This window comes from Oncorhynchus masou, chromosome 29, assembly GCF_036934945.1.
Source record: "Oncorhynchus masou masou isolate Uvic2021 chromosome 29, UVic_Omas_1.1, whole genome shotgun sequence".
In the NCBI taxonomy this organism is placed as follows: domain Eukaryota; kingdom Metazoa; phylum Chordata; class Actinopteri; order Salmoniformes; family Salmonidae; genus Oncorhynchus; species Oncorhynchus masou.
This window is the reverse complement of record NC_088240.1, coordinates 39,341,870-39,358,116: the sequence shown is the minus strand read 5'-3', so window position 1 is coordinate 39,358,116 and position 16,247 is coordinate 39,341,870. Positions and strand designations below refer to the sequence as shown.

Here is a 16,247-nt window from a genome sequence, read left to right as displayed (position 1 = left end):
CGAGTAAAACCCCCAAAAATGAAGGAAGAAATGATCCGTGGGCTGCCAGTTGCCCTGATCTAGTAACATTTCACACATATTTACTACCACAATAGACCATACAACTGTCGGTAAAAGTTTGAATTCAGACTTTTATTTGAGGTATGCTTGTTCTCTCTGTCCATAATTAGTACTAAAGACATCAATTGCAAATGTCAACACACGGAAACAGCTAATACACATATTTCACTTTTTTTTCTGCTTTTGATAACCGCCATTGTTCTGATTAGGCCCAGGTTTGTTTCCTGTATAAATGGAGGAAAATCCGGTTGAAATGCGTCCATTAGCGCGGCTTGTTTTCATGTGCCCACTGCAGAAAAAAAGAGACACAGCATTACAAATGAAACAGCACGGGCACAAAAATGCACTGTGACTTTTTTCCTTAATGTTAATTGTACAGCAGCTTCCTACGCACATACCATCAACTATATAATGATACCATCAAAAAAAAAAAATACATAGAAAATCGACGCATAAATGTGCAATTTACATAAAGAGAATCAGTGGCAGTGTGGAGCTACGAACCGAGGGGTGTGATTGTATAATCCCTCTCCTTTCCTGTGATCATAACATTTTAATGACTGAAAAACAACACATTTGGTTAATGGAAGGATTACAATTACACAGTCAAGGCAATTTTCTATTAAGACACAGAAACCTTGAAAATAAATAGAGACGAATTGCCTCAGAGAGCATCGCGTGTTGTGCATTGTATGGGTGTTATACAATAAATAACTGACGTTTCCATATGTCATGTCTCTTGACTAACATTATCAATGTCAGAACTGAAATTGTCAACACACATCTCGAACACGGACACGTCCGCACATTGAATTAATCGGGTCTAACCAATGAGAGAGTGGAGACATAAGAAAACACATTTGGTTTCCAGAAAAAAAACATCTTTATTCAATATTTTATGTTTTTTTTTTTTGTACTGTACCTTGGAATAGATGAAAATACATTGACGTTTACTGTAGGTATGGCAATACATACACACATATAAACATGTACTGTACTGTATGTGGTGCATTTGAATATGTATATATCAATAGCAAATGTACATTGAGTACACATATGTGCAAGTTTATTTCCTGTACATATGTATGAAATGTATAAATTTGTAATTTCACATATCTAAATATGTTAACCCAACACACTTACACATTGAATTGTAAGTGCACACAAAGACACATTAACATGCGCACTACAACAGTTCACAAAATATTAAAGCAAAATACATTCTAGTTTAAAAACGGAATTTGCATTGGAGACCCTAGAGAAAGACCTATACAGCCCACAATATACTTGCAGAAATGTGGCATTATGAGTACCTATATATCCCATACAAGTCAGTATCTCAAGTATGTATGGATCACCGTCAACTTCACACTCACTAATGTGTCTTCTCAGTTCTGCTGATAATACTGTTCTGGTGTAAGGACTGTCTTTCGGAGGTAAGCTGTTCATTTTTTGGTCCATTTTTTTTTCTTTTAGCGTTTGTTGTTGTTGCCGTCGTTGTTTTTGTTTCTTTATTTTTGTACAAATGCATGACATTCAAAAAAGACAGAACGTAAGTACTACATGTACAATATGTAGCAATGAGGTAGAAATGGTTATAAAGAACAAACGTTTAAATAGGATAACGGATAAGAACAACATAAAGATGAAGCCAACGTCTAGAGCAGCTCGGGAAACAAAAACCCACCCAGAGGGACAAGTGATACAGGCTGGAAAGCAACATTCAAGTGATTAACGTTGTCAGACGTGAAGGAGAATAGATGTGCTTATCAACCTTTCCGTAGCCAGTTCGTTGTACTTAAAGGCCTATCCTTTACATTGTTGCCCTCCAAACAAAATTACTTTGAGAAACTGTATTTGTTTGGATGTTAGTAAAGTTTTTCTTCTCATCCCTTAGTTTCTCCTGTTCTACTGCTCGTATAATTAGTGTAATGTAGTGTATTGTAATGTATAAATAACTTGTTGAACAGCTTGTTTCAATATGTTTAATTGCTTTGCCTTAAATTCATAAACATGCCCTATTGGCATAAGCAAAATTGCTTAACTCGCTATTAAAGTAAGTAATTGCCAGTTTCAGTTTAAATATCTTATGTCAAAATAAAACTGCTGATTTCACTTTGGCTTCAAGGGAGACTTGACAACAAATTGTTGTATGACAAAACAAAGCTTCAAAAGTGCATTTGGTTAACTACACTTTAACTTCAGGGGACTTTTATCCCATCTATCTATGGCAATAAAAGCCATATAGCAAAATAGGATACAAGATCAAATCAAATACATGTTGGGTCCCTTCATCAATGTAGGTGCTTTCTTGAAGTGTTGTTTCTTGTGCAGCTGTTATTCTTTATAATAGTGTAACTGAAAAAGCAGCTGTTGCCAGGTTAACGTTTGTCATAAGACTACACTAGAACATGAAACAGTCATAGACAGCCAGTGATTCTCCAGCCTCCTGTTGCTCAGTAAGTGCCGCCATTGGAGGGGAACAATATATATGTTGTCATTGTGAACACAATAAGCTGAGTAAGAGCAAAACAATTTAAGACGTATGTAAATATAAGACGTATGAAACACAAATTGGGAAAATATCACGTTGAAATGCGGGCGAACTAAATACGCAAGATCCCTCGGTGCAGTTGTACTGATAATACTTTCAGTGGTACTGTAGGACATCCCTTTCAATGCACTCGTGCGTTCTGACAGTTTTCATACTGCAAAAAAACAAATGCAAGGCTTTTCCATGCATTCATCAGGCCTTGTGTCTCCATTGCCTCTTTTCTGGCATATTACTAAACACTGATAGTTAGTAACAACATAGCTTTGCTGTAAGAAAGGACCCTAGAACAAGGGCTTAAAGTTAGGGCTAACGGCCACACGTCTCCAGACCCCTTTTCAAGACCACCCCGCTCGTGTTCTGAGAAATGAATACTCCATGTACATAGGTGTCTATGAATGGGGACGACACTGGCGTAACACTAACTTAAACTGATTTTGTTGTCAGCAAGGCAGCTTTTTTGTTCCCTCAAAAGGCTTCATAGTTTAATGAGCGAAATAGGCTCTGTCATCTTGCCATACCCTTAGATTCTGCTTTCAGAGAAAACGAATAAACTGAGGTAGAAAACTTAGGGCATACATAATCCTTCGTTTTCATTCGTGATAAAATAGCAGTGGGATGGAATGAAATACCTTGGGGGAAACGGTCTGTTTCAACCTCATGAGGCTCGTTTTCAGCCTTACAGATTTCTCCGCAAGTGGACTGACAGTTTTATCTGCAGATGAGATACAAATTTAAGCTGCTGATAATATTCGACAAATACATATGTTATGCTTTCTCCTACAGATGAGGTTTAGCAAAAACATACATCCTAAAATGTGTTCTCTTAATGTACTGTGGCCGGTCGATGAAGGCCGGTCGAATGTGTTGTAGTTGATAAAAGAAACGTCATTCCTCCATCTTTGCCACATATCAAATAAAAATATATTCACAATAGGATTCTTCACTTGGGAAATTGCAAAGAAAAACACGACACTTCTCCTTTTGTCTTCCAAATACTCCAGAATCACTCTGGTACATTCAATGTCATACTCATTTTTAGCCTTTCGAGGTACCCTAAAACCCTCCATTTTTGATAATGCAAATTCAAACGCAAGCCAAATGTTTAGTGCTTTGAAACAATCTTTGAGGTACTGTACATATCACAATCACTTTCCTGAGTTTTCATAAAGAGTGAACATCAAAATAAATGATGTCTATAAATTAGGGTTCAGATTACCAGTAACACTTGTACTTTCTACTGTCCACAGCGAGCGCAAAACAGACACAGTTGAGGAATACTGTTTCAATGGAAAAAAGCAATTTTGTAGTTTTTGTCTCATATTAAAGCTTTTTATATTAGCACATGCCATCAATGTAGATTGTGAGGCGAAGAGATAATATTATAAAATAAAAGAGCACCACTTCAGGCACTTGATAGCAACTAAATCTCCAGAACAGCAAACTGATATATACACACAGGGGTTCCATCCTGTTAAAGTCTACCCACTTGCACCTTGGTAGGCGATGCTTGGCCTCATCCGTTTCAAGCATCAAAATAATATTTCTCTATGTGTTGTGTGCAGATTGCCAGCCGTTGTGTAAAGCATGCCTCTGCTTCTCTAAGGCCTACCTTTACGCCTTTACTGTACTGCAGGTGTTAAAGTCACCACGACCTGTATTATTCTCTTGTCCACTTCCTGTTTACTGAGAATTCTAAATGGTATCCTTCTGAAAGGGGTTTCCTTCCTGCGTGTTTGAACGCTTCAGTTTCATTGACTGCAACCAAACATTTTATTCCATTCGGTGTATGTGTCCAGTTCTTTTTGTGATATGTTGGACTGGAATTTGCTAAATACATTGTCAAAGTCTTGGTAAGAGACTGGTCTCATCTGGCTGGGATGGATGGCTGAGAGGTCAGAAGCTGGGATGCCATGTATCGGTCCTACTACTGCCTCATGACACAGCCGGGCCACGTCCAGTCCCGAAAAGCCCTCCGTCCGCTGGACCAGCAGTGACAACTCTTTGTCACTGAGGCAATAGTTGTGCTGTGAGAGCAGTTGGCTGATTATCTGGTGTCGTGCTGTGCTGTCAGGTAGGGGGATGAGAAGCCGTTTGGTGAAGTACCTCCTCAGGGACTCTTGGATCTCCTCAGGCTTGCTGGAGGAGCAGACCACCAGGACGTGGTCCTCGGCTGAGGTCAGCACACTGTCCAGCTGCATGAGGAGCTCGCTCTTGATCCTATTCACTGGGCTCTCCTCGCTGAGCTGGGCCGAAAGCAGCATGTCCACCTCACTGATGAACACCACTGAGGGCTGGCGACACCTGGCTACCAGGAAGGAGGCTTGGACAATCTTCTCTCCCTCTCCCAGCCACTTGGTCACCAGGGCTGAGCCACTGAGCCGCAGGAAGGCAGCCCCCAGCTGGCTGGCCATGCAGCGGCCCAGCAGTGTTCTGCCTGTTCCCTGAGGTCCGAAGAGAAGGAGGCTCCGAGGTAATGTGGCAAGTCCACTGAACATGTCTGGCCTCAAAATGGGCCACAGAATCTCTTCTTTGATGGCTGCTTTGGCCAGCTCCAGACCGGCAATGTCATTCCAGTCTACTGGGGGACCGGGCTGAAGGATCTCTGTGGTGACCAACTCCACGAGGTTGGCATCACTGTTCTTCAGCTGCTCCTCTGCAGTGTGGCTGGATGAGGTAGCGCTGCCAATGTCCGACCCTGCTATGGAATGGGAGAGGAGCTGTCTATGCTCTTCACTGTGCTCATTCATTATGGGGGTTCCAAACTTTCCAAAGGACTCGCCCGATCTCAGGCCTCCCACAGAGCTTTTGGTTGATCCATAGGAGGGAGGGGTTAATGCTCGGCCAGACTGACTGCAACATTTTCTTTGCTGATCTGAGGATATTGGCTGCTTCGTGTGCTTAAATGCTAAAGATGACGGATCAGCATTCCTGTCAAATCCATTCCCTCTGCTTGAGTCTGAGATGCTGTTGTCTGGTATTCTGTACATAGGGCTTTGTGAGGAGCGCTGTTGGTTGTAGTTGAAATTACTATAGCTGGAGTCCATATCTCCATGCCCCGTCATGTAGAAAGCTTTTCTTTTCAATGAGTTGGCTGAGCTGCCATTCAAAGGTGTTGGTGCAATTGGTGCATGGTTATGGGACTGGTAGGTATAGCCAGGGAGTGTAGAGGGGGGTAGGGGCGTGGGAGCTGCGATGCCCGATGGCAGATAGGCAGAGGGAGGTGGGGCTCCCCCAGGGCTATAGCTAGGGGCAACAGCTGTCTGTGGGGGATACCCTGTCGGAGGATAATTGTAGTTGGAGAGGTTGGGAGACCCCGCATTGTAGCTGGGCACTAGAGTAGGGGGAGGTGGTGGGGGTGGGGGCGGGGGTTGTAGGAGACCAGCATTGTGCAATGGAGAGGGGAGGCCTGAGGCGGTCTGCCCGCTGTAACTAGAGTGCAGGTAGGAGCCATTGTAGCCCGTAGCGTATTCCTGAGAGGACAGACCAGAGTGTAGACTGGTGGCTGTGTGACTCCCACAGTTACTGCTGGAATAGCTGGGCTCGGTCAGGCTGCTGGCCCCCTTGGGGTGCTACCTATGCTGGCCGACACGTCTGTTGGGGGAAGGGCAGCTGTCATTCCAGATTTGCTCACAGATAAAACATCTGGAGCACAGTTCATTGGGTAAATCCCCTCCTGCCAGGACTCACTCTCTGACTTACGTCCATTGAGGAGTCCAGGAGTGCCATCGGAATAGGAGCAGAGCAGCGCTCGCTCACTCGGACCCTCTAAAATCCCAGAGTACTTCTCTGCGTATTTCTTCAGCAGGTTGGAGGCGGTGAGTGCAGAGATGTCGTCGTTGGCCCAGGCGTACTGATAGGTGCGCTGCAGGTGCCCCCGGTAGGCCTCCACTTTGTGTGCAGGAGAGCGTGTGGTGGAGGAGATATCAAAGTGCTGCTCGGCCCACTGTGCATGCTCTGGGGTCCACTGCATCTTTAGGCCTAAACACCAGACAGAAAGAGAGACGGGTCAAAAAATACCATCAGAAGGTAGTTGCTATTTATTGTGAGTTTTCTTGCGTTGTCAGTATGTTGTGTCTAGACGTTGGTACATTTAACGTGGTGGAAAAGTTGCCTTTGTAGCAATGAATGAACTGACAAATATATCCCAAATCCCAATACCATTATACAACTAACTTCCTCCACTGTAAAATAGGCACTGCTGAGCAATTACATCATGGGCAGTGTGTGGATTTGGGACCCAACACCTGGTTAGCACAGTATAATGCACCCTGCACAGAACCGAATGACATAGACATTGCAGGTCAGTCTATAATCCAACTCTCATCTAAGGCATTCCGAGACAGTTTCAAATCTGCTTCGAGGAGTGCAGCAAAGCAATCTCCCAGGCAGCGCTCTGTTGCTTTCATCACACAAACCCCACTGCCCGGCATGAATTACAACGGCCTTGTGTCTGCCTACTGCTTCCCAGTCTACATGGTGAGAGAGAAAAAACATGCTGTACTTGTCTTTCTCGCTTCCCAGACCATCTTTTTTCATTGCCTCCGGGGCTCAAAAGGCACCGTCGAGTTTAGTCCTAAACTCAATTTGCAAACACAAGCTGTTACATATGCTGTCATTTTAGACTCAGCATGGGATTATCAAAGACAGATATACCCAAGAAAGAAACAGATCATTGTGTTTACGGTATTAAAAGAAACACGGATACACAGCCATACACACACATACATACATACACACACACACACACACACACACACACACACACACACACACACACACACACATGCACACATTGCTTTATCAAAGCTAATCCGACTTGAAACTCCATTAGTAAACACAGAATCACATTGCAAAAACCACCCATTCCTGCTGCATTGATCCACCCCTTAGCCAGCCACACGCGCATCGGCATCCTATGAAATTGCCCAGTAGCCATCCCTATCCAAGGCTTTAGGAAACCGACAGAGAGCATCCAGCGGCGCATTACAGCGCAGTGTTTGTCTAGTAAACAGGCGAGAATGTGGATTCCCCCATGACTCCCTCCCAGCCGCTTGCCCAGCCGCCGTACCAAGCACCAGGAGCTAATTAGCAGGATGATGCTGCGCTAATTGTGTTAATTTACAAGGTTTTAGTCAAAAGAGATCCATGCTATGGCTCACATGGCTGTCAGCCATCCAGGCTAATGATTAAGAAAAGGCGGGAAATAAAATCCCTGTCAGACTAGCTGAAACTCTATTCACAGGCAACACAACCTATAAAACAAGACACTGATCTGAGAGACACGACAAGTCAGTAGCATTTGAAAGAGAAGAATACACAGGGCCTCCAGAAAGTATTCACACCCCTTGACTTTTCTCACATTTTGTTGTGTTACAGCCTGTATTTAAAATGGATTAAATTGAGATTTTTGGTCACTCGCCTACAAACAATACCCCATTGTGTCAAAGTGAAATTCTGTTTTTCAAAATGTTACAAATGAATTAAAAATGTAAAGCTGAAATGTCTTAAGTCAGTAAGTATTCAACCCTTTTGTAATGGTAAGTTGCATGGACTCACTCTGTGTGGAATAGTAGTGTTTAACATACAATTATGTGTAAGGTCTATCAGTCGAGCAGTGAATTTCAAACACAGATTCAACCACAAAGACAAGGGAGGTTTTACAATGACTCGCAAGGAAGGGCACCTATGGGTCAAAAATAAAAAGCAGACATTGAATATCCCTTTGAGGATAGTGAAGTTATTAATTACACTTCAGATAGTGTATCAATACACCCAGTCACTGCAAAGATACATGTCCTTCCTAACTCAGTTGCCGGAGAGGAAGGAAACCGCTCAGGGATTTCACAATGAGGCCAATAGTGACTTTAAAACAGTTAGAGTTCAATGGTTGTTATAGGAGAAAACTGGGGATGGATCAACATTGTAGCTACTCAACAATATTAACCTAATTGACAGAGAGAAAGAGGAAGCCTGTACAGAATAAAATATTCCAAAACATGCGTCCTGTTTGCAACAAGGCACTAAAGTAACACTGCAGAAAATGTGTCAAAGCAATTAACTTTTTTTCCTGAATACAAAATGCTATTTTTGGGGCAAATCCAGTGGTGGGATAAGTACCTAATTGTCATACCTGAGTAAAAGTATAGATACCTCAATAGAAAGTTACTCAAGTAAAAGTGGAAGTCACACAGTGAAATACAACTTGAGTAAAAGTCTAAAAGTATTTGGTTCTAAATATGTATCAAAGGTAAAAGTAAGTCCATCAGATCAGAGGCAGTAGGGATGACCAGGGATGTTCTCTTGATAAGTGTGTGAATTGGACACTTGTCCTGTCCTGTATAGCATTCCAAATGTAACAAGTACTTCTGGGTGTCATGGAAAATGTAGGGAGTAAAAAGTACAATATTTTCTAAAGGAATGTAGTGAAGTAAATGTAAAAGTTACCCCAAATATAAATGAGTAAACTACAGATACTCCAAAAAATACTTATGAACATCTGCTCTTTCCATGACATAGACTGACCAGGGGAATCCAGGTGACACCTATGATCCCTTATTGATGTCACTTGAGACAATTGAGACATGGGTTGTCCACGTGTGCCATTGAGAGGGTGAACGGCCAAGACAAAATATTTAAGTGCCTTTGAACGAGGTCTGGTAGTAGGTGCCAGGCTAGAACTTATTACCATACAACTGCAAAGCTGCTGGGTTTTTCACGCTCAACAGTTCCGTGTGTAGCAAGAATGGTCCGCAACCCAAAGGACATCCAGCCGATGACGCAACTTTCGGGAAAGACGAGTAAGCATGGGCCAGCATCCCTGTGGAACGCTTTCGACACCTTGGAGAGTCCATGCCCCAATACATTGAGGCTGTTCTGATGGCAAAAGGGGGTACAACTCAATATTAGGAAGGTGTTCCTAATGTGTTGTACACTCAGTGCTGTTGGTGTTCCCAGGGGACTGTTTGTACTGTAGCTGTCTTGGGAATTCAAAAAGTTGCTTTCACTGATGTCAGTACCTTTAGACCTCTTGATATTTCTAGCATTACTCATCCTTTATGTTCTAGGTTATTAGTCCTTTTAGTAGTCCTCTTGATGCATGTGGGTGGTGAGGCTGCAATACAAAAAAGTAAGATATTTCAAGTGGGACATTTTTTTCTGGAACAACACATTCAAGTGTATAAGGGCCTCAAACAATATTCCGGCTCTGGTTTGAACGGCTTTTGTTACATTATCAGTACACTTAACAATATAAAGTTATGGTTTTGCATAAGCAAATACATTGGATAGAATACATATTTGGGCACCAGAGACAGTCTTCAACAATTGTTGTCACATTTAACATACATCATTGCAGTGGTGTAAGATACTTAGTAAGTAAAAATACTTGAAAGTACAACTTACAGTTGAAGTCGGAAGTTTACATACACTTATGTTGGAGTCATTAAAACTCGTTTTTTCAACCACTCCACAAATTTCTTGTTAACAAACTATGGTTTTGGCAAGTTGGTTAGTTCATCTACTTTGTGCGTGACACAAGTCATTTTTACAACAATTGTTTAACAGATTATTTCAATTATAATTCACTGTATCACAATTCCAGTGGGTTAGAAGTTTACATACACTAAGTTGACTGCGCCTTTAAACAGCTTGGAAAATTCCAGAAAATGATGTCATGGGTTTGGAAGCTTCTGATAGGCTAATTGACATCATTTGAGTCAATTGGAGGTGTATCTGTGGATGTATTTCAAGGCCTACCTTCAAACTCAGTGCCTCTTTGCTTGACATCATAGGAAAATCAAAAGACATCAGCCAAGACCTCAGAAAATACATTTGTAGACCTTTACAAGTCTGTTTCATCCTTGGGAGCAATTTCCAAACGCCTGAAGGTACCACATTCATCTGTACAAACAATAGTATGCAAGTATAAACACCATGGGACCACGCAGGCGTCTTACTGCTAAGGAAGGAGACGTGTTCTGTCTCCAAGAGATGAACGTACTTTGGTGCGAAAAGTGCAAATCAATCCCAGAACAACAGCAAAGGACCTTGTGAAGATGCTGGAGGAAACAGGTACAAAAGTATCTATATCCACAGTAAAACGAGTCCTATATCGACATAACCTGAAAGGCCGCTCAGCGAGGAAGAAGCCATTGAGCCAAAACCGCCATAGAAAAGCCAGACTATGGTTTGCAACTGCACATGGGGACAAAGATCATACTTTTTGGAATAATGTCCTATGGTCTGATGAAACAAAAATAGAACTGTTTGGCCATAATGACCATCATTATCTTTGGAGGAAAATGGGGGAGGATTGCAAGCCGGAGAACACCATCTCAACTGTGAAACACAGGGGTGGCAGCATCATGTTGTGGGGGTGCTTTGCTGCAGGAGGGACTGGTGCACTTCACAAAACAGATGGCATCATGAGAAAGGAAAATTATGTGGATATATTGAAGCAACATCTCAAGACATCAGTCAGGAAGATAAAGCTTGGTCGCAGATGAGTCTTCCAAATGGACAATGACCCCAAGCATACTTCCAAAGTTGTGGCAAAATGGCTTAAGGACAACAAAGCCAAGGTATTGGAGTGGCCATCACAAAGCCCTGACCTCAATCCTATAGAACATTAGTGGGCAGAGCTGAAAAAGTGTGCACGAGCAAGGAGGTCTACAAACCTGACTCAGTTACACCAGCTCTGTCAGGAGGAATGGACCAAAATTCACCCAATTTATTGTGGGAAGCTTGTGGAAGGCTACCCTAAACGGTAAACAATTTAAAGGCAATGCTACCCAATACTAATTAAATGTATTAAACTTCTGACCCACTGGGAAAGTGATGAAAGAAATAAAAGCTGAAATCATTCTCCCTACTATTATTCCGACATTTCACATTCTTTAAACAAAGTGGTGATCCTAACTGACCTAAGACAGGGAATTTTTTACTAGGATTTAATGTCAGGAATTGTGAAAAACTGAGTTTAAATGTACTTGGCTAAGGTGAATGTAAACTTCCGACTTCAACTGTAAGTAGTTTTGTGGGGTATCTGTACTTTACAATTTATATATTTTTCTAACTTCACTACATTCCTAAAGAAAATTATGTCATTTTTACTCCATACATTGTCCCTGACACGCAAAAGTACTCAAAAGTACCTAAAAGTTACATTTTGAATGCTTAGCAGAACAGGAAAATGTTCTAATTCCCAGACTTATCAAGAGAACATCCCTGGTCATCCCTACTGCCGCTGATCTGACGGACTTACGAAACACATGCTCCGTTTGTAAATTATGTCTAAGTCTTCGTGTGCCCCTGGCTATCTGTAAACCCCAAAAAACAAGACAATGATGAGGTCTGGTTTGCTTAATATAAGGAATATGAAATGATTCATACTTGTACTTTTACTTTCAATACGTAAGTATATTTTAGCAATGACATTTACTTTTGATACTTAAGTATATACAAAACCAAATACTTATAGACTTTTACTCAAGTTGAATTCTACTGGGTGACTTTCACTTTTACTTGAGTCATTTCCTATTAAGGCATCTTTACTTTTACTCAAGTATGACAATTGGGTACTTTTTCCACCACAGTATCATTGTCAATATCACCATTGTACAAATAACTGTACATAGTGCAGAAATATATTTTTCCTTGAAATACTCTTTAAAATCCAAGAGGCACTCCTTGCAAAAGTTTTCATATCAGATCCCTTCACATAATTTGCTTAATGAAATGTAAAGCCAGAAAAAAATCCAAATGATTTAAATACAGCGAGTAAGTGAACATCTACTGAACTGTGGATGAGGGCGGAGAGCCATCCCTCTCTCTGTAGAAAAGGACAGAACACTTCACTTTGAAACGTGGGTGACAAACTATAAACAAACTTGGTTTGGTTAGAAAATGTTATCATTGCCTAGCAATGACTTTCAGTCAGGGCATATGAGGACACTTGAAAGACTTCAATCTGAACCTATAACCACATGAAATGTGATTACACACATCATGGGAGACATTAGCATGGACAACTGTGTTTTATTTACCTAGGTAAGTCAGTTAATTAAGGACAAATTCTTAGTTACAACGACAGCCAACCAGGGAAGAGTGGGCTAACTGCCTTGTTCAGGGGCATAACGACAGATTTTTTTACATTGTCAGCTCGGGGATTCGATCCAGCAACCTTTCGGTTAGTAAATTAACATTCCCAGGTTCATGCCTGATGTTGTTTTAGCCCATAGACATAGAGTATAATTTAGATTTGCATAATGAGTTTCTACGTCCACATTGCGTTAGAACACCATCCATTATCCCGTCTTTATAGAAATACAAATACAACAACATCCACCGCTTCCTTTCTCTGTCTTGCAATTGGTATAATTATTGACTGTTTCCGTTAGTGGAATGTTTTCAGACAGCCTGAGGGCTTAACGTTAAGCTCAAATTCCACTGATTAGCAACTCACAAAACTCTTTGTTTTAGCAGTCTCCTCTGTTGGTCAAATTTCAAGATGGCACCCTCCAAATCTCTTTGTCCCTGGTGACAATTACATATGACGATTTTTGTATTGAATCTGACACTCGTAATGTTAATAAAAGACATCACGAAGGACAAAGCATTGATATTGCATGATGTTTAATTTCTGCTACTGTGATCATCTCCGATGAAACAGAGACACTCACTGACCTTTTTGAGAACTATTAATCTTGGTAGCCTTGGCCATTTTTTAAGCAAACAGGACTGGATCTCCGCTTTGTCCATCCAATTTCCCAGTGCGCAAATTGGACTGCCGCTTGCACAATTCTCTATTCATTACTGGGCTGCTGAAAGGAAGCACAGAGGTGGCAGAGCGTTTTTTATTTTTATTTTTTTTGTATGCGAGTTGTGTGTGCGTAGGTAGGTGTGTGTGTGTGTGTGTGTGTGTGTGTGTGTGTGTGTGTGTGTGTGTGTGTGTGTGTGTGTGTGAGAGAGAAAAAGGGAGATAGGAGAATGAGAGAGAGAGAGAGAGAGGGCAATGCCTTCTAGGAGGTTCCCAAGCATAAAGAGCTGGACTCCTCTCCCTAGCTCTTTTGGGGTGGGGGAGGGCTGAGGTAACAGCTAGCTGTCGTAATTGAAACGTGGCCTAATCAGACTCATTAACATTTCCAGCAATTTGCACCACCAAAGATGCTTATTAGGTAACTGTGTTTAATAAGCCGCCCTTTAGAAAACTAACTGTAATGAGCTGTTTAAAGTCAGACTTGAGTGTGATTATGCACTGGAAGTGTTTTGCAGGGCTGAAGCAGACTGGTACATTTAGTCGTGTACAATGTCATAATTAAGCTGCACAAACTCTGCACTCCGCAGCACACAATATATAGTCACAGCTGAGGCAGTAGACACGCTGAAAAAAAATATTTTATAATTACTGATCATTACAGCCCTGGGATTTTCATCTGTGGATGTAAACATAATTACGAGAGCTTTTGCTTTTATATTGCAAACACAGACCACTCGATATGACAAGCGTGCAAAATACTGTCGACAGACATTAATTACATGTATAAATAAAAACAAGCTCATTCATATTCAAATTCACTCGAGCTATTTTGAAGGGAGAGAGAATTCTAACGCAATATGTAGTAATAATCGGTATTGGCAACCGAAGCCCATTCATCTCACATATAAAGCTAAGAACATCTAAACTCAATTTAGTGGTCCATGTGGCAGTAATTCCGACGAATATTTAGACCGCAGGGCACCATTTAACCCCTCATTTAGTAAAGATATGCCTTCCTCAGTCCCTGTCTTTTTCATTGTTTCAACCCATCCACTTCTAACCCAGACTGCACTGCCAATGAATTTGACAGAGGAGAGTTTGCAATGTGTTCTGTCCATTGCTGGTGCGGAGCATTTTCTGCTATCTGATGATTCAAATGAACCGTACGCTCATAACAACTAATAAACCTTTCAGGATTCAAAAGTGCAACAAACTGACTTTGTCACCTTATCTCCAGGGTATGGTCATCTAATTAAATGTTCAAACCACGATTAATCAAGTAATTACCTTTGAATATGGTCAGAGACAGCAGTCAAAATCATAGTGGTGTTGTGGTTAATTGTGGTTACTTTCGCACCGATTAAGAGAATGGAAGCGAGCTAACAGATTCCAGACGACTCCAAGGCAATCAGGATATGAGTGTAAATCTACAGTGCACTTATCATTATTACATTAATGTAGTTGGCCTGTCAATCAAACAGTCAATTTCCTGTGACAAGGCCACTCTTTGTAATCACAGTAATATTCATGATGCCATTCTCAGAGACACAGAGGCAGGCCCGCTGTCACAGAGCTGTAATCATTTCAATCTAGTAAACACAGATTATTCCTTTCAAAGCAGCCGGCTCCTTCAGTGATACAATGTGCCTGTTCCCTTTTCCCTGGAAGCAAAAGCACTCTTACCTCCGACAATATATCCCCGAGGGAATAGAGGCGAGTGTCTCACTGTGGCATTTACCCTGCTAGACGTGGGCCTGCTACACTATACAGTAAATGCAAACAGGTTTCCAAGTCTCCAGATATACTTCCGTTGTATCCAACTTGTATCCAACTGCTTTTGTTTACACCCAAGCTGCCATCAGGCACAGGTGCTTATTGTCGGTGGATTGCGTTAGATGGACGACATAGGGACTTGTTTTACAGTGCTTCGGGATACGGAAATATGGGATATTACCTCAATTCTGCGAAGCAAATTGTCATTGTCTGTGGTTTAATTGAAACGGGTTGCCGACAACAATGGCACGGTGGATTATTTAAGAGAGTTGATATAGCCAACAATGAATTGTATACCTTTTATACCAGGTGGAGACGGAAGAATGAAGTCATAAACTCAGACATGGCAGGAGAGAAATAGAAATGTCTAGGCTTGAATTATTATTGCGGAAATGAATCTCTCTTCAAAACAACAGATCCAGTCAGTTTTTTCCCCCCACTGACATTAATAGAGAAAAATAAAATGCCTTTCACCTCCTGCTTGGTCATTTATCAGATAAAATGTGCTAATTATTGAGCCAACAACCAAGACACAATGCACATTATATTGTAGTAACTATAAATCATAAAACAGTATGTTCTGATATTAAGAGGCCGGTAAGTACAATGGATGCATCATGTTTCAAGATCACATGACAGCAGGAGTGTAATGACTATCCATTATCTTATAATGGTTGCAATAATCATTTTCAAGTGACTTATTTCAAGGTTGGTCTAGTAGAGGCTTGGGACCAAGAGGCTCCATAATTACTATCTAAAGGTCTTTACCAGATTTTAAGTCCCAAAGTGAGTCATTTTTTCACGGCAAATTTGGAACACGGAAGACATACTGTACATGTGAACTCAACTAACACAATCACCTATTGAAAATATAAATAAAATAAAACCAGATCAATGCAGATCAATGAAAACCAGCACACTGAGACTCCGAACCCCAAAAAAGGGCAGTTTAAGATCTAACAGAAACCCACGCGGGCGCGCACGCACGCACACGTTACACAGTCCTTTTGGCTTGACTGAAAACTATAGCCACATCATAATAATTGAAACGGCTTCATGTCAAAATGTTCCATTTTCTGCAGCCTGACTTGGGGCGGTTCTTAA

General features: G+C 41.4%; 1 protein-coding gene across 1 annotated transcript in view; it reads right to left on the bottom strand.

Moving 5' to 3' along the window:
- Window positions 1-985: 985 nt before the first annotated feature.
- The window catches only part of LOC135521185 (fidgetin-like), a 36,017-nt gene continuing 20,755 nt past the window's right edge, over window positions 986-16,247 (bottom strand). Inside the window, 2 exon segments of the mRNA XM_064947115.1 lie at window positions 986-6,173; window positions 6,176-6,592. Of these exon segments, the coding sequence (XP_064803187.1) occupies window positions 4,363-6,173; window positions 6,176-6,592 (2,228 nt within the window). The 3' untranslated portion in view covers window positions 986-4,362.